This window comes from Oryza sativa, chromosome 6 (genome assembly GCF_034140825.1).
Source record: "Oryza sativa Japonica Group chromosome 6, ASM3414082v1".
Taxonomy (NCBI): Eukaryota; Viridiplantae; Streptophyta; class Magnoliopsida; order Poales; family Poaceae; genus Oryza; species Oryza sativa.
Window position 1 is genome coordinate 5,478,024 of NC_089040.1, and position 24,325 is coordinate 5,502,348.

Genomic DNA, 24,325 nt, shown 5'->3' on the forward strand with positions numbered 1-24,325 from the left:
TAAAATTAAAAGTTTGAAGAAATTGGAACGATATGACGGAAAAGTTGGAAGTTTACGTGTGTAGAAAATTTTGATGTGACGGAAAAGTTGAAAGTTTTTTAAAAGAAGTTTAAAACTAAAAACGGCCAATATGCATGATTTTTTCGTTTTGTTTTCTCTCTCTTTCTGTGTTGGATTTGAACTTGTCACATGAGTATCGATTGAGTGGCGCCTAGACCTGATGCAGCTAGCTGCACGATAAATAGCCATCACTCAAACGAAAAAAAGAAGATGCAGTACTACTACGAGCTAACCATATAGTACTACGTAGGAGTACTACTGACACAGTTCCACACATGCCAATACCTTTAAAGCATTTAAGCACCTGTCTCAGTGAGTAGCTAGCTCGATCACGATGGCAATATGGTCACAATTTTGAATGTAGAGGCTGTGTTTAGTGCTCTTCAAACCTTCATAAATTCCTTCACCTCAAGTGTTTGGACATGCATGTAGTATTAAATGTAGAAAAAAAAACTAATTGGACAGTTTGTATGTAAATTGCGAGACGAATCTTTTGAGCCTAATTATACCATGATTTGATAATGTGGTGCTACAGTAAACATTTGCTAACGACGGATTAATTAGACTTAATAAATTCGTCTCGCAGTTTACATGTGGTATCTATAATTTGTTTTGTTATTAGTCTATGTTTAATACTTTAAATGTGTGTCCGTATACGTTAAATTTTTTTTTTGACGAACTAAACACGGCCTTAATTTTGCACTCCAGTTCAGGGTTTATGATTCCGACGAAATCCGGTCAGAAATCCGTCTGAGATTTTGAGGAGTTTTATCCAAATTCAAATTTGAATCGATAAAAAAAGAAAAAAAATCAAAAAAAATCTTATAAATACTATGATATTAATAGAACCTATTGGGATATAAATTTTCGAAAAAAATAATGTATTGTATGTATTTACTGAAACTTACGCCAGGAAAGAAAAGAATAAAGAATTAAAAAAGGAAACAAATTACCGATCGAAATTTCGATGATTTTGATCGGAATTTCGCCAAAACCGACCGGTTTTCGAGAACTTATCAGCAAACTCAGGGATTTGTATTCAAATTTTGGTTTATAAAATTTATTCAAAATTTACCGGTTTTCCACCGAATTTCGTGAAATTCCGAATTCCGCCGGTGCCCGAAACGGAAGGGCTGTCGGAATCGGAAACCTGCTCCAGTTAGCATTTCGCAATTCAAAGCTGTAGCAGATGACGAAACGGCGGTGATGTTGAGTACTTCTCTTCTGTGTGTATATGCAGAGTACCACATTGGACACCACAAGAATATATACCGGCTGAACAGTGTGTACATCTAACATGTCGGCATTTGTACTCCTATTTGCTACTATGTGCTTTAATTATCTCCCCTCCCTCGTGCAAAATGGCTCATTTGTCCCTATTAGGGACTGCCTTTTTATGAATGACTGAATATAAAGCTGAATCATTTTGTGATCACTATTTAGGATACGTACATACGAATAAACTAACTATTATAAATTTGAAAAAAATAATATTTTTAAGAAATTCGATCATATATAGAAAGTTTTTCTTTTAAAAAAAACAAGTCATAACGTTTAGGAATTGTAGAAGCATGTCTCATTAAGGCGCTATTTGATTCAAAGGCAATTCATAGGAGTATTTTATTTCTATAGGAAATTTTCCTATATGACCCTTTGAATCAAAGGAATGAATCCTATAAAATCCTATGAAATTCCTATGGAATACATCTTCTCATGTAAGTTTTGGAGAAAATTTAACATGAGGTAAAACCTTATATAAAAAAAATCCTTTGAGTCTTTATCTCTTCTCAAATTCATGTATTTTTCCTGCGGTCCAATCGAACGGTCATTCATACGTTTTTCATGTGTTTTGAAATCATTTCTGTCAGAATCCTATATTTTTTCTATTCATCTGTTTTTTTTTCTTCCAATGATTCAAAGTGGTCTTAATCCAATTCTCCCATTTCTCAAAAAGGAACAAGCCCAAGTATGAGAGACAGTATCCAACTATCCATATTAATTCGTGGCTCAAAATTAAGGGCTCTTTTGGAACATATGAATCCACAAACACAGGTTATATGAAAAACGCAAGATTAAAATATCGTGGCTTGTTGAATCCTACAGGGAACAAAATCGCAGGAAATGTTTCAAAGTGGTTATTTGGATGTCTCATGGATAAAGCATAGGAAAGTCCAATACTACCTCATTTTTTAATAGATAACGCCGTTGACTTTTTGTCACACGTTTGATCATTCGTCTTATTCAAAAAATATATATAATTAGGGATGAAAACGGAGCGGATAGTTTCCGTCCGCTCCGGATAAAAACGAATACGAATACCTCTCGGATCGGATAATTCTCGGATAGTTCGGATACGGATACGAATACAGATATTTTCTCTCGGATACGAATACGAATATGGTATCAGGGTTTCCGTCGGATACGGATAATAATTCGGATATCCGGTGAACAGTGCTATTCGAATATCCGCAGAAGCCACAAGACATACCCCATTTCTTTATAACTCTATGACCTTCAATATACCTTTTTAGATTTTAATAGTAGTTCATCTCTTAACACTAGTCCACATTATTAATATTATTTAAAATTTTAAAAATATTTATAAATTATACTACATTTTATATAAAATGAGCTAATTATATATGTTGATATTTGTTTCTATTAGAAGTTGAATTGGTTTTCGTGTTCCGAGAAAAAATTGTTTCCGTATTTGTGTCCGATCATATTCGATTCTTATTCGTATTCGAGATAGTCCGTATTTGTTTCCGTATTCGAGCTATCCGTATTCGTTTCCGTATCCGGCAAAAAATATAAAAACGAATATATATAAAAACGAATATGATATGAGCATTATCCGTCCGTATCCGCTCCGTTTTCATCCCTATATGTAATTATAATTTATTTTGTTATGAGTTATTTTATCACTCAAAGCACTTGAAATTTTTGAATAAGACAAATGTTCAAACATATGTTTAAAAGTCAACGATATCATCTATTAAAAAACGGAGGGAGTATTAATATGTTGATTTGTTGGTGAGAGAATGGAGAGAGAGTGCATTGAAACTTTCAAAGGAGTTGTAAACATGAGGTTATCCTCTTAGTAGAAATACTCCAAATATACATAGAAATTATTATTTCCTATGAAATTCCTTTGAACCAAGACTAGCATTCAAAGACTCTCAAAGGATTTTTCCCCCTATGGATTCTATTACTCCATATATATTTCATACAAATTTCGTCCAATCTAAAAGGACTCCTAAGCACTGATTTTTTTTCTTTAAAAAAAAAGAACCCAAAGTTAACATGCGAAAAGACAGGGGCCTATAATTAATACTCCCTCCGTCCCAAAATATAAGCATTTTTAGAATAGTGTCAAGTCAAACTTTTTAAATTTTGAGTATTAGTAGCAAAAATTTTAGAAAGATTAATCATGTAAATTTGATCTTACTATATTTATCATTAAACGAACTATCATAACATGCAACTCTTTTTATTTAAAACATTCTACTTTTATAGATATTGTTGGTCAAAATAGTATCTCGAAAACCGTGTCAAGACCAAAAATACTTATATTTTGGGACGGAGGGGTAGTATTCATTGATTCTCTCCATCCGTAGCAGCCAAGTCCCATGGATGGTTGCATGTGACCACATCGTACGGGGCTACAAGGTGGTGTGTATTCATGCCCACACCGTTGCATGTATAAGTACAGCGCAAAAGTGGTAGAACGAGAGGCTCTGATGCGCACCAGATCGCTCAGTCTCACACCGCACAGAGACAGAGAAGAGCTCTAGAGAGAACGAGAGAGAGAGACAGAGAGAGAGAGAGAGAGGGAGAATGGGGAGGAGAGCTTGCTGCGCAAAGGAAGGGATGAAGAGAGGGGCATGGACGAGCAAGGAGGACGACGTGCTTGCCTCCTACATCAAGTCCCATGGCGAAGGCAAGTGGCGCGAGGTCCCCCAACGAGCTGGTGAGCTAGCTATTACCTAATCGATCGATGGTCATCGATCATGAGATGATGATGATGAGATTTGTACTTAATTGTGATCTGTATGGATGCTGTTGTTGATCAAGTTCTTGCGATCGATCGATCTGAATTTTCAGGTTTGAGGCGGTGCGGCAAGAGCTGCAGGCTCCGGTGGCTCAACTATCTCCGGCCTAACATCAAGCGCGGCAACATCGACGACGACGAGGAGCTCATCGTCAGGCTCCACACCCTCCTCGGCAACAGGTAATCTCATCACTTCATGATCACTCCGAGTTCCGTATCAATTTCGTTGAGTTCACAGCTTAAATTTGGAGCTATTTGGTACTGTCGGTGTGTGGATAGTGATATACTTTTTTCTTTTCCTGGTTACGGCTTTTTAGGGTTGTAATATAAACTTCGCAACTTCTTATACGAGTCATTCGAAAAAAATTTGAAGCTGGCTAACGCTAGACAATAATAAGCTGATTTAACTTCTGTTTTATTTTTATTTATTTTTATCTTTATCTTTTTTAACAAATTTGTAATTTGAGCTGTGAAATCATAGCTTACTGCCGTTTTGATCGATCGTGTATATATGTTGTCAGGTGGTCTCTCATTGCAGGCAGGCTGCCGGGCCGAACAGACAATGAAATCAAGAACTACTGGAACAGCACGCTCAGCCGCAAGATCGGCACCGCCGCCACCGCCGCCGCCGGCAGCCGCGGTGGCAGCACGCCGGACACCGCCAGAGCGACGGACGCGGCGTCGTCCAGCTCCGTCGTGCCGCCGGGCCAGCAGCAGCAGCCAGCCTCCCGCGCCGACACCGACACAGCAACGGCAGCGGCGGCGGCGGCGGCGACGACGACCACCGTGTGGGCGCCCAAGGCCGTGCGGTGCACGCGCGGGTTCTTCTTCCACGACCGTGAAACGGCGCCGCTCGCCGCGGCGGCGCCGGCGCCGGCAGGGGAATTAGGAGACGGCGATGACGTCGACTGCGACTACTACTGCAGCGGCAGCAGCTCGGCGGCGACGACGACGTCGTCGAGCTCATTACCGGCGGTCGTCGAGCCGTGCTTCTCCGCCGGCGACGACTGGATGGACGACGTGAGAGCCTTGGCGTCGTTTCTTGACACCGACGACGCCTGGAACTTGTGTGCGTGACATTAGTTCGTCGTCCGTACGTACCTACGTATATGCATGTGTGCGTCTCATAGAATGAATATAAAATAATATTTTCTCCATCTATTTTAAGTGCAGTTGCGGGTTTCCGTATATAAAATTAACGATTTTGCTATATATTTGTCGACAAATTTTCTCCTAAAAATTTGACAGATGTAATTACAGTACAATCGTAGTATAATTACACTGTAACTTTCATGTAATTACACTGTAACTATAGTGTAACTTGTATGTAACTTTCAAAAATCTCTTTGTAATATGTTATTTCGGTAAAATGGAGGTTGTGGGAACAAATTCTTACACATATGTTTGTGCTGTGATTTTTTTTTCTTCCTCACCAAAACAAATCTTGTAATAGATTTAACGATTCAAAATTACGTGAAACTTATATGCAAGTTACACTGTAGTTACATGCAAGTTACAATGTAATTATATATAAGTTACAGTGTAATTACACTACGATTGTACTATAATTACATCTGTCAAATTTTTAGGAGAAAATTTGTCGACAAATGTATAGGTGGTCCCTAAAATTAATCATCTGTCTTATTTTAAAAATTATATTTTTTTAAAAAAATGACACACATAAAACACTATTTATATTTTATTATCTAATAATAATAATAATACTAATAAAAAAGATAAGATGTACTTACGGTCAAATGTTGGGTAAGGTAAAAAAGGGAGCGAGGGAGTATACAAGTACTCGATCGTACGATCGTAGTTATGCATCGACACTTCTTTTGCAGGACAAAAGGTTGCATGAACGTGTATCGGTGTATTTTAATTTCATTCGTCACAAGAAAAATGAGGTGTATGCTGCTCTGAGTCCCGTCGGTGTATTTTTGATTTACAAAGTTAACTATAAGTCAAGCTATATACAAAACGGAAATATAAAATTGTAATAAATGGATTCATACATCAATTAACATGCTTTCCTGCCAAGTTCTTTAATTAGTATGCACAATATTATTCTCGAGCTATATTACAAAAATCTTTTTTTTTTAAAAAGGAGAATGCTAAGGGGACGGGACGATCTTGTCCCCTGTCCGCACGGTATCTCCTCCAATTCTTGTCCGCTGTTTGCCGTTGCCCATAGGCCGGCCCCATCCGCCCACCACATGTGTGCCCTCCAACGTGTGCGACGCCGCTAGGAACCTCACATCTCCCTCGGTTCGACAACTAACTTTTAGAGCAAGTTTAATAGTATAGGTTGTGTCTAGATCTAAAGTTTGAATCCAAACTTTAGTTCTTTTCCATCACATCAACCTGTCATGCACAAAACTTTTCAGTCACATCATCTCCAATTTCAACCAAAATCTAAACTTTGCGCTGAACTAAACACAGTCATAGTCTACTACTAGCTCCAAATCATCTATAGTTAATGTAATAGTCAATTCATACAATAGTTGCTTACTATACTATTAATACATAGTCCCACCTGTCATATACACATTACGTTGGTCCCACCTGTCATACACACATTACGTCTTGGAGTCCATGCTACAGCTGGCTACAGATTTGTAGCCCGCTGTTCTTCTCTCTCTTCCTTTATCTCTTTAAAATATGTTTATAGCTGGCTTATAGCCTGCTATTGTACTACTACACAGATCATTTTCCCGTGCGGTCGAATCAGATTTTCACGTGCGGAGGTTCGGCCCGTCTGGGGCAATTCGTTTGGGAAAATCGCTATTTTTGTGTGCGGGTGGCGGAACCGCACGCGAAAATCGGATTTTCGCGTGCGGGTGCTTATGTTGCCCGCACGCAAAAATAAAAAATCGAAAAAAAACAAAATTGAAAAAACGAAACCCTAACCTTAGCTGTCGCCACCGTCGCCGTGGCCGGATCCGCTGCCCGCTGCCGTCGCTATCGCCGGATTCATGCGGCGGAGGGCCGTCGCCGCCGCCAGATCCGCACAGGGAACGGCCGCCGCCGCAGTCACGCCGTCGGATCCGCGCGGGGCGGGGGGGGGGGGGGGTGGGGGGGCGCCGCCGTCGCGCATCCGGATCTGCGCGTGGGCTAGCCGCCGCCGCAATCGCCCCGCCGGATCCATGCTGGGGGCGGCCTTAGCCGCCGTCGCGCCTCCGGATCCACGTGTGGGCTGGCCGCCGCCGCCGCTGTCACACCTCCAGATCCGCGCGTGGGCTAGCCGCCTCTGGATCAGCGCGGGGGGTGGCCGCCGCCGCCGTCGCGCCGCCGGATCCGCGCGTGGGGTGGCCGCCGCTGGATCTGCCGCAGCCATCACGCGCCACCTCGTCGTCGACGCCGCTGTCGTGCCCCACCACATTTTCGTCGCCACTGTCGCCGTAGAGGAAGGCCGGGGAGAGCGCCAGCCAGATCGGCCCGGGGCCTCCTCGTCATCGGCCCGCCGCTCCCGCTCGTGGTGAAAGAAAGAGAGGGGGAGAGGAAGAGAGAAATGACAGAGAGAGGGGAGAAATCAAGGAGGGGGATGAGAAAGGGAGGAGTGGGCGCGGCTGGATTAAATGGTAGACGCGTATTTTCGTGTGCGAACCACTTAACACGCTATTTTCGCGTGCGGACGTGTTAAGTGGCCCGCATAGAAAAAATTAATTTTTCTGTGTGGGTAACTGCCTGACACCGGTCCTATGATTATTCTGTGCGGTTTTCCATATGATCCGCGGGGAAACAAAAGTGTTCCGCGTCCAGGAAAATGAGTTGCGTAGTAGTGTTGTACCTGCTATTAGCAGCGGCCGGAGGAGCTCGTTTAGGATATCTACTTGACCTAAATATGGTACTGGGTATATCATGTCTTGTACCTCATAGGAACTAGCTGATATCTACGTGGTATCATACGTGGTATCACATAAATATCGAACCTGGTATTTGATAATTATATCGTTCCGGAATCGGATTCCGTGCATTAGCTCCCTCTTAATAAAATCAATGGTCAAGGTCTTTTAAAGTCCTATTAAAACTAAAAGGCAACTTGAAAAGGTGAATAATTAAATTTTCGAACATTAAAAAAGATAAAATATATGGAGACAAACACGTGCCGAATTTGAGTTAACTATATTAGGGGATTTCAGTTAAATCTCACAACCACCTAATTTGTTCGAAGATTCGTGTCTTAGCCCACCTTCAACTCTAGCGAACATGTCTCTCCTCTAATCCAACATATCAAGGTCTGGAGTTGAAATCCAACAACTTTACTACTACCTCCGTCATAGAAAAGGAGTCATTCTACATCTCCAACAATATCTCACAAAACGTGTCGTTACAGTGGCGAACTTGATTAGAAAAGTGGGCTATCTGTCCATTTCTGTCAAGTCATTTGTTAACGAGTGTTCAAAGAATTCATTAATTAATTATATGTAGGGATTCTTAGTAACATGTTGAGTGTATGATAAATTATTGAAATGACAACTCAATTAAATAAATAGGGGTAATTTAGTTATTTTAATACAAAGATAATTTGGTTGACAAATCTTAGAACGTCAAGAATTTCTTGACGGAAGAAGTACTTTACTTACATATCAAGGTCTGTAGTTGAAAGCCAACTTATCAATGAGTAATGATTCTTAGCTTTGATTATAGGAAGCCAGGGAGGCAGTGATATGACGGCTTGACAAAAGGGGGTGGCGCGGGTTTGGTACCACCGGAGCCACATGAGGAGGCTGCTAATACAGAGTGACAGAGCTAGAAAATCTTCACGCATAGAGAGAAGCTAATGGGACCTTAAATATTTTTAGTAAATCATATATCCAACATTTTTAAGATAATAATAAAGATTATGGAGCTAGTCTAGGGCTGAAGCCTTAGTTGCTCATGCGTATTTTCGCCTATGCTAATATAGTGAGAGTGACAACAAGCCACGGCTGTTTAGGAGGCAAAAGGCTATTACACTACTATAGAAATGTCAAAATAGGACTATACTATATGTGCCAGTTCATAAAAAAACAGCACTTATGATCTTTTCTCACCCCTCAGACGCGTCTAAAATAAAAACCGACACCTTTGATCCCTTGCAAGTGCCGGTTTATTAAAAAAACTAACAGGGTTATAGGTACTAATTGTTTTTTTAGAAAAAAACGACACTTACGAGGAGCTGAGCCGACCCGGCCTTTCACGGGCGTTGGTTTTTCACATACGCCGAGGGACACATCCTCTCCCTTGTCCTCTTGTCTCTCCACCTCTCTCGAACCCTCTCCACCTCTCTCCAACTCCTTTCTCTCCTGTGCAACAACGCAATGACCTCCCTTTACTCGATGTGCATTATTTGATTTGTTTTTGGAATAAACTTGTTGATAAATGGTTGGTTTCTATGACGAAAACTTATCGATATCTATGAACTTGTTTAATATTTGATATGAACATTTCTCTCTTTTTTTTAGATTTTATTATTTATTTTTGGTGGCTTTGTGGCATCCGATATAATTGAGCTGAGTCAGACCGTGTTTTTTTTTTCAAACCATATATATACCTCTCAAATGTGTCGGTTCTTGATTCATCCTCATCAATACCGCCTGAGGGGTGTTGGTTGGGAAATATGTTACCTATGGGAGTTCCCAACTGACACCAATGATATTTTTCTATAGTAGTATCATAATACTCCCTTTGTCCCAAAAATATAACAAACTATAACCGAATTAGATATATTTTAGTACTACAAATCTTAACAGAGTGCATATCTAGATTAGTAGTTATGATATGTTCAATCCAATTCTACATTACTATGTTTTAAAATATTTTAAAAAAGATGAAGTAGTAAACTTGGACTCACTAAGAACATGCATGACGACCCAAGGCCCGGTGATCCTAAGTAGGCGTAGTCTCACCGATGGGTTAACATTTTTTAGACTACATGTTAGAGACCCGGCTTTTAATCGAAAGCCATCCGATAGGTTAACATAACTATGTACTAACATAGTACACTATCTTATGATTTTCACCACTACTTACGCATACTAGGTAGCTCCCATGTCTAGAGTCTAGTAAATATGTAGCCCCGTCACAGTTGAGAGAGGATCAGCAGAGGACGGATTAAGAAAATGACATGATCGATCACACGTAGAAAGTTAGGTGGCAGCAGTACGTGGTGGAGGGAGGGAGATGAGGCGGCGTGGGAAATTAACGTCGGGGGTTTACCTGAAGCGCGCTAGCTCGCTCGTACCATGTGTGAGATCGATCGGTGACATGTGTGTGCGTGGCGCGCGGCGTCTCCATAGCGTCAAACTGGTTCTCGGGGTGGTTACGATCAAGCATACTCTGTTCTCAAAAAAAAAAAAAAGCATACTACATCAGTTATAAAATAAACTAATCTCATATGGTACATCCTAATACAATAAATCTGTACATAAGTATATTTATTGTATTAAAATGTATCACATTCGGTATGATGTTGATTTATTTTGTGACAGAGAAAATAACATATATTACTTGCACTGGTGGAAAAACCATCTTTCGTCGGTCGGCCGAATTCCACGATAGTCCCGGATGCAATAAAAACCGGGGCTAAAGATGATCTTTAGTCTTGGTTAAAAAGGGTAACGGGCATATTTGATCTTTAGTCCCGGTTGGTAACACCAACCAGGACTAAAGATGATCTTTAGTCCCGGTTCAAATGCTGTCAGGGCCTGTCAGGCCCCCCGGATCTTTAATTCCGGTTGGTAAAGATCGTAACTTCAGTCCCGGTTGGTAATACCAACCGGGACTATAGATCTCGGGGATCTTTAGCCCCGGTTGGTAACACCAACCGAGACTAAAGTCCCACCCCTATATATATGTCTTCTTCCTCCTCCAGCTGCCCAAGCAAGCTTCAAAATTTCTTCAAAAAAGAGGGGAGGTCATGCCAAAATTTCTAGTGAATTTATTTTGATGATTACGTACAAATCGGAGGTGCCTAAAAGGTTTCCAACTTCATCCTCTAATGTTTTTTTGTCATATTACATTTGCAGCTATGTTTTGCACACTTTTTTGTCTCTAAAATTTAGTTGTAAGTTGATGAAGGAGAAAATTTGTATGGGGAAGAAAGAATATATAGAAATTTAGTTGATTTGCTAAAGAAGTTTTTATAAAATAGTTGAGAAGGAAAACTATAGTGAAAGTTAATCTTGAATACTAGAAAACAAACTAAAATGAAAATTAAAAGAAGTAAAACACATTAAAATTAGTTTAAAACTTTAGAAATAGTAAATAAGAATTATTTGGTGTAATATTTTATGATTTTTGTATGAATAAAGATATGTCATTATTGTATGACTGTTGAAACAGTTTGTAATTATCTTATAATTATTGTATGATTGTCATTATTGTAAGAATAATTATTTTTGTACGATTTTTTTTCGACTCATGTAGATGGATCGGCAATGGATGTACGCTGACCGGCAGTCCAAAGAGTTTATTGACGGCGTGCACTATTTTTTGAGAGTGGCCGAAGCTAACAGGCAAAGGGGTTTTATTTGTTGTCCATGCAATAAGTGTAAGAATCAGAAGGAGTATTCTGCATCCAGAACTATTCATTTCCACTTGTTTGAGTCGGGGTTCATGCCAAGCTATAACTGTTGGACATCCCACGGAGAGTAAGGTGTTGAAATGGAAGAAAATGAAGTGGAAGACGACAATATTCCGGACTTTGCTCAGTACGTTGGATTTGAAGGAAATCAAACAGGCGAGGAGGAAAGGGATGCTGATGGTAACGACGTTGCGGATGATTTTGGTCAGATGTTGCAGGACGCCAAGGAGGACTACGAAAGTGAAAAGGGGGACCATAAATTGGACAAGATGTTAGAGGACCACAGAACTTCGTTGTACCCAGGTTGCGAGCAGGGGCACAAAAAGTTGGATACCACTCTGGAGTTCTTGCAATGGAAGACAAAAATGGGGTTAGTGACAAGGCATTTGGCGATTTATTAAAACTCGTCAAGAACATTCTTCCGGAGGGAAACAAATTGCCCGAGACAACGTACGAGGCTAAGAAGATAGTCTGCCCGCTAGGACTGGAAGTTCAGAAGATTCACGCATGTCCGAATGATTGTATCCTATATCGCGGTGAGGAGTATGAGAACCTAGAAGCATGCCCTGTTTGCAAAGCACTACGATACAAGATTAGACGAGACGATCCAGGAGAAGTTGACGGGCAGCTAACAAAGAAGATAATTCCTGCTAAGGTGATGTGGTATTTCCCTATAATACCACAGCTAAGTCGTTTGTTCAGGAACAAGGGGAATGCTAGAATGATGCGATGGCACGCTGAAGAGTGTCAACAGGATTGGATGCTGAGACACCCCGCCGATGGTTCGCAGTGGCGAAACATCGACATAAAATTTAAAGAATTTGGAAAGGACGCACGAAACATACGGTTTGGTTTGAGTACGGATGGCATGAATCCTTTTGGAGAGATGAGCAGCGGCCATAGCACTTGGCCCGTTACGATGTGTATCTACAACCTCCCCCCTGGCTATGTATGAAGAGGAAGTACATAATGATGCCGATTATTATTCAAGGCCCCAAGCAACCTGGTAACGACATCGATGTGTACCTAAGACCACTGGTCGAAGATCTTAAGCTGTTGTGGAAGAAGGAAGGTGTCCCCGTGTGGGACGAGGACAAACAGGAGGAGTTTAACATACGAGCGCTGCTGTTCGTAACCATCAACGATTGGCCTGCACTTAGCAACCTATCCGGACAGTCCAACAAGGGTACAAGGCTTGCACTCACTATATGGATGAAACAGAAAGTACGTATCTTAAGCACTGTAGGAAGGTTGTATACATGGGTCATTGTCGATTCCTTGCAGCAAACCACCCGGTACGGAAGAAAGGCAAGCACTTTGAACATAAGGCTGACCACCGTACGAAGCCTAAACATCGCAACGGGAAAACAGTGTTTGCTATGGTTAAAGATCTTAAAGTAGTGTTCGGAAAGGGGCCTGGAAGCCAACCTATAGAGAGCGAAGATGGTCACGCGGCGATGTGGAAAAAGAACTCTATATTTTGGGAGTTACCCTATTGGGAATTCTTGGACGTACGCCACGCAATCGACGTGATGCACCTCACTAAGAACCTTTGCGTAAACCTTCTTGGCTTCCTAGGTGTATACGGAAAGTCGAAAGATACACTGGAAGCACGTAATGATCTGAAGCATATGGAACAACGCGGCGACCTTCACCCGGAACCAAAGGAGAAAGGAATCCATTACTTGAGTCCAGCCAGCTACACTCTTAGCAAGGCAGAGAAGGAAAGTATGTTTGAATGCTTGGAGAGCATAAATGTACCGTCTGGATACTCCACGAATATCAAGCGAATAATAAGCACGAAGGAGAAGAAGTTCACAAACCTAAAGTCTCATGACTGTCACGTGTTGATGACACAACTGCTACCAGTTGTAATAAGGGGTATCCTTCCAGACAATGTCCGGGCAACAATAACAAAGCTATGTGCATTCATGAACGCAATTTCGCAGATGGTCATCGATCCGGATAGATTAGAAGCCCTTCAGAATGATGTGGTGCAATGTCTCGTCAGTTTTGAGTTGATATTTCCACCTTCATTTTTCAATATAATGACGCATCTGCTTTGTCACCTTGTGAAAGAGATCAGTATCTCGGGCCTGTGTACCTACACAACATGTTTCCTTTCGAGAGGTACATGGGTGTTCTGAAGAAGTATGTTCGTAACCGTGCTCGTCTAGAGGCAAGCATCGCCAAGGGTTATGGAACAGAGGAGGTCATCGAATTTTGCGTGGAATTTATCGAAGATCTTCACCCAATCGGGGTACCTGAATCACGCCATGAAGGGAGACTACGGGGAAAGGGAACTCTCGGAAGGAAAGCAATAATGACGGTAGACAACAATTTATTCCGTAAAGCCCATTTCATGGTTCTGCAACAATCTTCATTGGTAGCTCCTTACATCGAGGAGCACTTGGCTCTAGTTCGCGCCAGGAACATTGGTAAGTCCGATGCATGGATTACACGGCATCACATTGATACTTTCCCCGCGTGGATACGACAACATCTCATGGGTAACGAGTCGATCAACCAACAACTTGCCTTCCTGGCGAGGGGACCGTCTGGGTCGATCGCGACATTCCAGGGATATGAGATCAATGGATACACATTCTACACGAGAGCCCAAGACATGAAGAGCACAAACCAAAACATCGCTGTTCGTGTTGATGCCATGGGACACGATGGAACAACTGGCACGTATTACGGTGCCATTGAGGACATATGGGAACTTGACTATGGTCCTCTCAAGGTCCCTCTGTTCCGGTGCCAATGGGTTAGGTTGACTGGTGGAGGCGTAATGATTCATGACAGTGGGATGACAACGGTTGACCTTAACAAGGTTGGATACTCGGACGAACCTTTTGTTCTTGCCAATGATGTAACGCAAGTCTTTTTCGTGAAGGACATGTCTAGCAAAGGAAAGAAGGGCAGAGGGCCTGACGAGCCTAAGCGTCACGTGGTTCTCCCAGGCAAAAGAAAAATCATCGGAGTTGAGGACAAGACTGACGAGGATTACGATCAGTTGGATGGGCAACCCCCTTTCACGGTGACGATTGACCCTAGCATCCTCCTATCAAATGAAGACACTCCTTACTCACGTAGCGATCACAAGGAGGGAACAATAGTGAGGAGAAAGTACGTGCGGTCAACCGTCACCGCCGATGTATTGCCGTAATTATTGTGCACACGATGTAAACTATTTTGGATGTATTGATTATCCATATAAATCAATTGATGTATGGCATAGGTTAATTACGCATGATTATTAGAGGTTTTAACAAGTTTAAATCATGTATATGCTAGTTATATGCGATACTTACAATTTTTAAAAGTTTTAAATCACGCAGGTGGCAATTTCATATGTGAATTAGAGTTTTTAACATTTAATTTACTATCATTCATATGCTAATTATAATTGACTAGAGAATTTTTAAAAGTTTCAAATCATGCATGTGGCATTTACATATGTTAATTAGAGTTTTTCACAATTTAATTTACTATCATTCATATGCTAATTATATATGACTATTCGAATTTTTAAAATTTTTAAATCATGCATGTGGCATTTACATATGTTAATTAGAGTTTTTAACAATTAATTTAATATAATTCCTATGCTAAGTATATATGATGATTACAATTTTTATTAATTTTAAATCATGCCGTATGTATATACATATGTTAATTAGAGTTTTTACCAATTTAATAATATCATTCATATGTTAAGTATATATGATTATTAGATTTTTTTTTTATTAATTTTAAATCATATATTTGCTTATTACGTTTTATCCACTTAATTTATTACAGACAACAATAATTTTTCAAAGTAATTGTCATTAATCTTTGTACTTTAAATAATTGTAATGCATTATCTTCTATTTTAGAAACACATATGTAATGGAAAATAATATTCAGTGCGCTTATCAGTAGTCCTGGTTCTTAACCCTAACCAGGTTTTTAAAGAATTTGGAAATAGCGGGAAAAGATCTTTAATCCCGGTTGATGAGAACAACCGGGAGTAAAGATATCTTTACTCCCGGTTGTTCTCATCAACCAGGACTAAACATCTAGGGCTATATATATTCCCGATGCGTGCCCTCATCTTCTCCACCAACACTTAGAAGTTTTTGCCCGATTGATCTCTCTCGGCTTCTCCTTCGCCGCCACTGCCTAGGGCATCCCCGCGCCGACGCCGCCGCCGTATCTCGCCGTCGTCTCGCGCTCGTCGTCATCGCCACCGCCTCCGTCTCCTCCGCTGCCGCCGCATCTCTGGGGTGAGAGCCGCCGCCGCCTCCCTCTCGATCTCTCTCTCTCCGATCTCGATCTCTCTCTCTACCTCTCGGTTGTCGCCGGCCGCCGAGTTTCAGACGCCGACGCCGACCTCGTCACGACACGACGCCGTGCCACGAGACGCCACGACGCCGCCGCGCCACCGCCGCGCCACGCCACCGCCGCGCCACGCGCCACCGCCGCCACGCCACCGCCGCGCCACGCGCCACCGGCGGCCGGCGCACCACGCTGCCGCCGCGCAACGCCGCCGCCGCGAAACGCCGCCACCGGGCGTAGCGCCACGACGGCACCGCGCCGCACGCCGCCGCGGCGCCACGCCGCTGCGCCACGCGCCGGCCTGATGCCGCGCGCGGCGCCACGCTGCCGCCGCGCCGCCCCACCACCGCTCCGCTGCCGCCACACCGCCGTCCAGCTGCCGCCACACCGAGAACGTGAACGAGCGAACGAACGTGAACGAGAACAAGGTGAATGAACGTGAACGAGAACGAGCGAACGAACGTGAACGAGCCAACGAACGTGAATGAGAACGAGCGAACGAACGTGAACGAGAACAAGGTGAATGAACGTGAACGAGAACGAGCGAACGAACGTGAACGAGCCAACGAACGTGAACGTGGAATGCAATTATAGGCTGGTTAATGAACGTGAACGAACAAATATAGGTGAATGAAACGTGACCTTAACGAGAACGCGAACGTGAACGATATCGTGAACGAAACGTGAACGTCAAATGCAATATATGTTACTTCGCGTTTATCCTAATACATCTTTTTGTATCTTGCAGAAAAGACGTTGTCGGAGTTGTCCCTCAAGCCGGAGTGGTAGAGCTAGCCCTCGAAGGAATTCGCCCAGGTAAGTGACGTAATTATATATATATGATTGTTATATTTGTAATGTAATTAAGATTATTAGATTTGTAATTAGACTTAATTAGCATATAAGATTGTGTAGTGTTCTAATATACGACAGTTACACTTAGAATACATGACTATTTGAGTTTTAGTATAAGATTATTGGAGTTTTAATATAAGATTATTATATTTGTAATTAGACTTAGTATATAATTATTGACTAGCTAGGGTCCTATAATATACGTCACCTAGACTTAGCATATATCACTATTTGAGTTTTAGTATAAGATTATTAGATTTGTAATTAGACTTAGCATGTAAGATTGTGTAGGGTTCTAATATACGACAGTTACACTTAGCATACATGGCTATTTTAGTCTTAGCATATAAGATTATTTGAGTTTTAATATAAGATTATTATATTTGTAATTAGACTTAGTATATAATTATTGACTAGCTAGGGTCCTATAATATACGTCACCTAGACTTAGCATATATCATCACTATTTGAGTTTTAGTATAAGATTATTAGATTTGTAATTAGACTTAGCATGTAAGATTGTGTAGGGTTCTAATATATGACAGTTACACTTAGCATACATGACTATTTTAGTCTTAGCATATAAGATTATTTGAGTTTTAATATAAGATTATTATATTTGTAATTAGACTTAGTATATAATTATTGACTAGCTAGGGTCCTATAATATACGTCACCTAGTCTTAGCATATATCATCACTATTTGAGTTTTAGTATAAGATTATTAGATTTGTAATTAGACTTAGCTTCTAAGATTGTGTAGGGTTCTAATATACGACAGTTACACTTAGCATATATGACTGTTCGTTTAGTCTTAGCATATAAGATTATTTTAGTTTTAATATAAGATTGTTAAAACATAAATGTCTCATGATTTAGCAGATGTTTCCTGTATGAACAGATGGCTGATCGCGATGAGGAACAGATATTGTACGATACAATCGCGGAGGGAAGCAGCCAGTACTGGAACGAAGAAGAGGGGAACGAGGATCCAAACCAGTATTTGAACGAGGAAGGGAACGTGGAGAGGGATGCGGAGGAGAACCAGGAGGGGCACGTGGAAAGGGATGTGGAGGGGAACCAGGAGGAGGAGGCTAGTGGAAGTCAACCCTCCGTTGGACAGAAGAGGGCACGCGGGCAACGAGGTGCCGCGAAGAAGCTCGAGGGTCGACACATCATAACGGAAGTGGAAGAAGATGGACCTAGTGCCCCGGCAGAAGCCGCCAAGAACTATGTATGTCACAGCGGTTGGTTTGTGCGGGATAACGTGTCTGTCATTACAGTGTACTGGCGAAGAACAAGGGCACGCGGAGATCATAAGAGCTTTGTCCCAGACTCGGAGAAAGAGATGTTGTGGACCACAATGCTCGAGACATTCACCCTTCCCGCGGGTACAGAGGACAAAGTGAAAAGGTGGACTCTGAAGAAAATGGCAGAACTGTTTCAGAGCTTCAAGGGAGATCTGTACCAGAAATATATCCTGAAGGGGCAGACACCGAACTTCGACACATTCCCAAAGCTAAGGGATCACTGGGACGAGTTCGTTGCATATAAGACAGGTGAACAAGGGCAGGCGATGATGGAAAGAAACAAAGAAAATGCCGCCAAGAAGAAGTACCATCACCACTTGGGTCAGGCGGCTATAGCGTCGCGATGCCGAAGTGGGAGGAGATGGAGGCTAGCTTGCTTGAGAGGGGTATCGAACCAGCCACCTCTAATTGGCCGAAACGATCGAAGTTCTGGTACTATGCTCATGGTGGAACGCTCAACCCAGCTGATGGCTCACTGGTCTTCGGTGATCAGATACGAGAGGCTGCGCGTCGACTAACAGACGCAGTGGAAGCCTCTTCTCAGGGCACGTTCCGACCGGACAGAGAGAGGGACGAGCTGTCACTCGCCCTGCAGACTCCAGAGCATCCAGGACGAACACGAGGGAAAGGGGTGATTCCTTGGAAGATTGGGTTCAAGGAGGACATCCACACGTACAGGAGACGGATGAGGCGCAAGAGAGATACCGAGGCGAAGATTGCAGATCTAGAGTTCAGGGTATCGAGCTACGAGCGCAGCATGCAAGAGGAGGTGGCAAGGAAGGCTGATGAACGCATAGCCGCACATCGGTCCCATGATCCCCAGCCGACCATTCCTCCTGCAATGGTGAGCCCGTCAGGAAACCGTAGCAGCTGCGTCTCAACGGGGCAGGTAGGATCACAGAGCATGGACGCCATGCAAACCCAGGACGAATCCACCTGCCCCGTTGATGACATCACTCAGCGGACACCATGTGAGCTGCATATTCCTTTCAAGAACTTATCAATAAAGGTAAGCTCGTAGTTCATATATTTTAGATTTGCCCATTCCGCTAGTTGCTGCTTATATATGTTGATTACTAATAAATAACCTCTCATCACATGAAGGTGGCGTCGAGCATGGCCATCCCAACGGACCCTTCAGGTACTTACCACTGCAGGCCGATTCCAGCAGGATACTCTGTCACGCCCTGATGTTCCCCTTTTTAGCTTTAAAATTTGTTAAATAAATCGCCTAAAGAAATTGTTGAATTAACCTAGAGTTGAATCCTTAATTAATAAATGCAAATAATAATCGGAACGGACATGTGGAATTTTTCTTGGGTTCTACATGTCAAAATATGCTAACAGGATTTTTAGTGGAATTTTCAGAGTCTTGGAAATAATTTTAACCAATTAAAATAAGCAAAGTGCAATATTAAATCCCTGGGAAAATCCTTTTTCCCTTTTCTCTTTTCTTTTTCCTCCCTTTTCCTTTTCTTGGGCCGTCGGCCCATCCTTCCCGCGCCGGCCCGCTTCTCCTCCCCTCCCCAAAGTCCTCCCTCCCTCCCTCTCTCCTTCGGGCGCCGACAGGTGGGGCCCACCTATCGGTCGTCTTCCTCCTCTAGCCGTTGGAGCCGGAGCTCCAACCGCCCCAAGCCACCGCCTTCCCCGCTCCACGTCGCGCCTCCACTACGCGCCCGCACCTCGCACCCACATCGCCGCCCTCTCCCCCGCCTCTCCCGCTCTCGCGCGCGCGCTCGCAAGGGGCGGATTCAATTTTGAATCCCCTCCCACTCTCTCTCTCTCTCGACCTCCCACGTCGCCGGCGAAATCGGGAGCACCCCGGCCACGTCCGCCACTCCCGAGCCCCAATAAAGCTTCCCCGCACTCCCCTCCACCTTTTTCCTCTTTCCACCGCTCCCTCTCGTGCCCTCTATCGCTCCCGCGCTGCTACACCCGCCGCCGCCGCCTTTTCCACTCCTCCGGCCGCCGCTCGCCGCCGCTAGCGCCGCCGCCGAGCCGCGTCGTCGTCGTCTTCGGGTTCGCACCACCGAGGGCCACCTCGTCCACCCCTCCTCCGTCGAATTCCGCCATCGGAGCCCGCCGTTCGTCGCGTGCCGATGAGCCCTTCCATAGCCGCCGTCGTCGGCCATGGCTCTCGCTCGCCGTGGACACCCTCTCTCCCTCTAACCTCTCTCATTTCCTCTCTTAGAGTGTCCTGGAGCTCGGCCGCCGTTCGCCGTCGCCCTCCGGTCTCTCACCATCGCCGTTCGTCGTCGTCTCCTCCCGCGCCGGCCGAACCCCGGTGAGAACTCCCTCCCCTTCTCTTCCTCTCGCGCGCGCCGCCGCTCCCCGCATGCGCGTCGCCGCGATGCGCCGTCGCCGGCCGCCGCCGTCTTCTCACTGGTCGCCGCCATCGATGGCCGCTTGCCGCCGCCGCTCGCCTAACCGGCCGGCTTGGAGCCGAGCCGAGCCCGGCCGGTGCCACCTCCTCCCCATGAGCCGCCACCCGGTGGGCCCCGCCTGCCAGTACCCCCTCCCTCTCTCTCTCCTTGAGTCACTAACCCGCGGGTCCTGCGTGTCGGCGCCGCCCCCCTGCTGACGTCAGCCCTGGGGCAATATTGCGCAATAAATACATTAAGGCTTTTCTTTAATAGTAAAAACACAGAGAATCTTCTAAAAATCATAACTAATTCATCCGAGCTCCGATTAAGTCCATTCAAGTCTCAGTAAATTCATAAAAATGCATAGAATCCATTAAAAATGGTTTTGTTTCCTGTTTCAGTAGTCTTATAGCCTGTTTTGCTTGTGTGCTTTGTTTGTCGCGTAGATTTCGGCCGTTTCGTCGATCCGCGGTTTCTCGAAGACGTTGCTGTGGTTCCATCAGTGCGAGAGCAAGGCAAGTCATACATTACAATTGATCATATTGTACCCAATTTACAAATGTCCCGCATTTCTATTAAATATTGCATTGTTTTACAATATCATGTGGGATGGGTCCTATTACTCAGCTATATGTTGTTTCCCTTACGCCATTGATAACTTGGGTATTAAAATGACTAGATGTTGGTTTAGGAGATGCTTAGCCATGCTTAGTTCAACTAGTGCACAAAGGGGGATCACATTAAAGCATAGACTTGTTTATCGGCATAGCTTTGGATTAGTGCCACCGTAATGGTGTTGGCTATTTAAAATACACTACATGGTGAGCTGTGGGTGCATGGTTTTGCTAGTCGTGCCCATGGCAATTAAGGACCGGTTCGTGGGATGCCCTGGAAGAACTTATCGTACTTACCACAAGCCAGCGTGGGCAACGGCTGGGCTTGTAGTGTAGCTTTTCTCTAGCCGACGTACCCAGACGAGAGTGGGCGTGATGGAGTTGGGTCGGCCGGGGTGTCCGGTTGATCGGCTTCCGGATTCACTGCGGCACGAAAGGGGGGCTGCCCGTTGCCTGCTGGGGACGGGGGCGAACCCTAAGGTGTGGTGCGATCGGTTAGAGGGGATTATGCGAAGGGTCCTGTCACGGCCTCTTTCCGGTATGTCGTGGTGGCATGTCGGCGCACGGGAACGTGTCGTGGGGCTGTGTCTTGTGGGTACAGTTGTACACCTCTGATCAGAGTAAAACTATTCGAATAGCCGTGCCCGCGGTTATGGGCAGTCGACCAGATTCACCGTGATTGGTCTCACCCCTAGTTAGCTAATGAACTGGCGTAGTTCAGGTGGTTGGTTGGGCCTGTTGCAACGTGGTGTAGCATTGGACAGTGATTGGTTAATATTGATTAATTACTGCAATTGTTTTACTGCTTTCAACAACTGCTTTTAAATGCTAGCTTTATGCAAAAGAACCTTTAGCCTCCCTTGGATATACCCTGCATCATACCTCCTCTTCCGGTATGACTTGCTGAGTACAGTGGGTAGTACTCAGTCTTGCTCTCTTTTCCCCCACACTAGAGCTGAAGATCTTCCTAGTGGGAGCTGTCTTGTCGAAGTTGGTTTCGTCGCTGCCGTCAAGGATTGCCTGTGGAGTGGAGTTGCCCCGCTGCAGAAGTCAAGTTTCCAAGTCTAGCTCGCTTTTATCTTTTCCGCTGCATTTGTAATCTTTTATATTTTTGTAAGACGTGGATCTGTATGTCAACAATTTTCGTTTGTGTACCCTGGCTGGTCCTGGATAGGGGTTTAATACACATTCAGCTTAGAAATCCTGGTTCATGAATTTCTGAGCGTGACATACTCCAAGGTCGAAGTTGAGTTGGTCGAAGGCGCGTACGAGGACCTCGAGCTGGATTACCCTGGAGGAGACGGTGAGACGCATCTACGAGACACAAGCCATGCCATTATTCTATGGCGCAGGCGGTACATCATCCTCCCTGGGCGACAAGCGGCGTCTCGTGCACCATCTCCTCCGGCTCCGCCATCTCCTCCTCAGGATCCTGCACCGTCTCCTCCTCATGCTCCAGCACCGTCTCCACCTCAGGCTCCTGCACCGACTCCTCCTCGGGCTCCTGCACCGACTCCTCCGCAAGCTCCTCTTCCGGCACCTTCAAAGTCAAGGGCCCCCCAAGCTCCACCGCCTGCCCACACAAGGGCAACGAAGAAGGCGAAAGTTGATGCCGCCAAGAACAAGGACCCGGGGTACGATTGCACGCAAGAGGAGCTTGACGCTTACGTGGCATCAGAAGTCAAGAGACAATTCAAGCCTCGAAGTCCAGAAAAGAAGATTCCTATAGACCCGAGTGTCATGAACTTCTTCAGGGGTATGTCTGCACCTGCCAAGGAGGCCATTAAGCTATCGGACTATGAGCAAACGCTGAAGAAAGCATCTTCTGGAAAGTCCAAACCAGTCCCTCAGCTTGGAGAGCAACCAAACCAGGAGATCGAACCGTTGGTGACCGGTAAAGAAATGACGATAGAAGAATTTATTACTGACACCGGTCTAACTACGGATCAATTGCTAGGAGTTGCACCAATCGAAAAGGCGGAAGTGAAATACATGTACGAACTCGGTAAACCGCTTGTTAAGCCTGAGCTGCTGCAGTCCCTACCCACACAAATGTACAAGTTCCATCAGCTGTACATGGACATGAGCGCCACCGGTAGAGAGATAATCGGAGCGAGGATCAGGGACACGGACTTCTTGTAAGGAGATGACGTTCTCTGGATCAATTTCAAGGGAATCTACGAACTATACCAGCTGGACGCCCTCGACGTCTCTATTATGAGTTGCTGGATTTTGTAAGTATATCGTTCAGTTAGATTTCTTACTACGTCTCCTTTAATTAATTAGGTCCTTGTATATAAGTAGACTATAGAAAATAATATACTCCCTTTTATCGTTGTAGAATGGAGATTCAAAGGGCCCGACGGCGGGGGGTTTTCGATACTGGATTCATCGACCCTCGGAAAGTAAATGTCGCAATGCTCGACCAATATCCGCAAGCCACAGAGGACAATCTCGTCCATCTCCTGAAGGCGCAGCATTACAAGACGTTCATACTGTTGCCGTACAACACAGAGTTAGTTTAATTTTACTGTCTTCCTATACCAAATCTCATTCCCGTACGAACTTGCTAAGTGTTTCATATGTAATGCATCCCACGCACATTGCATATTCCACTGGGTGCTTTTACTCTTCGACCTGTCGGCCTGCACCGTCAACGTATATGACTCAATGGATAAAAAAGAGTCTACGTTTGACAAGGTTTTTGAACTTATAGACAGGTACCGTCATAAGTTCCTCTGTTAATTAAGAAAATCTTGTTATGTTAATTGCTACTACGAATCATAGCTTTAAACTCCATGTAGGGCTTGGTATCGGTTCCGTCATTTGGTCCGCGGCAAATGGAGAGAAAGACTTAGGCGGATGTTCAAATTTCCTGTGAGTACACATGCTCTACATTTATATTTCTCCGATTCAAATACATACAAGTGTATATTAATTAGATCTCTCGTTGTTTGTCATTTATTTGTAGTGCGCAAAGCAAAAGCAGGGAACTAACTTGTGCGGCTATTACGTGTGCGAGTATTGCCACTGCCTTGCAGACCAAATCATCACCACAAGAGAGCTCGATGTACGTACAAATAAATTCAAAATTTCATTACGTATCGATTTCTTGTTTAATTACTAATCAATTTCATACATTCATATAGTTTATTCGCATAAGGGATAACCTGACCACA

The 24,325-nt window shown here is 44.0% G+C and overlaps 1 protein-coding gene and 1 long non-coding RNA gene across 2 annotated transcripts; one reads left to right on the forward strand and one right to left on the reverse strand.

The window, feature by feature from the left end:
* Positions 1 to 3,794: 3,794 nt before the first annotated feature.
* LOC4340430 (anthocyanin regulatory C1 protein) lies at positions 3,795 to 5,481 on the forward strand. The gene is made up of 3 exons (XM_015787145.3): positions 3,795 to 4,030; positions 4,165 to 4,291; positions 4,633 to 5,481. Exons 1-3 carry the CDS (start codon positions 3,898 to 3,900, stop codon positions 5,186 to 5,188), a joined length of 816 nt encoding a protein of 271 aa, XP_015642631.1. The 5' UTR covers positions 3,795 to 3,897; the 3' UTR covers positions 5,189 to 5,481.
* A 542-nt stretch (positions 5,482 to 6,023) lies between these two features.
* On the reverse strand, positions 6,024 to 7,627 carry LOC107281225 (uncharacterized). The gene is made up of 2 exons (XR_001546584.3): positions 7,022 to 7,627; positions 6,024 to 6,475 (listed from the first exon to the last, which is right to left on the reverse strand). It is a non-coding gene; the product is annotated as an uncharacterized lncRNA (long non-coding RNA).
* Positions 7,628 to 24,325: the final 16,698 nt, after the last annotated feature.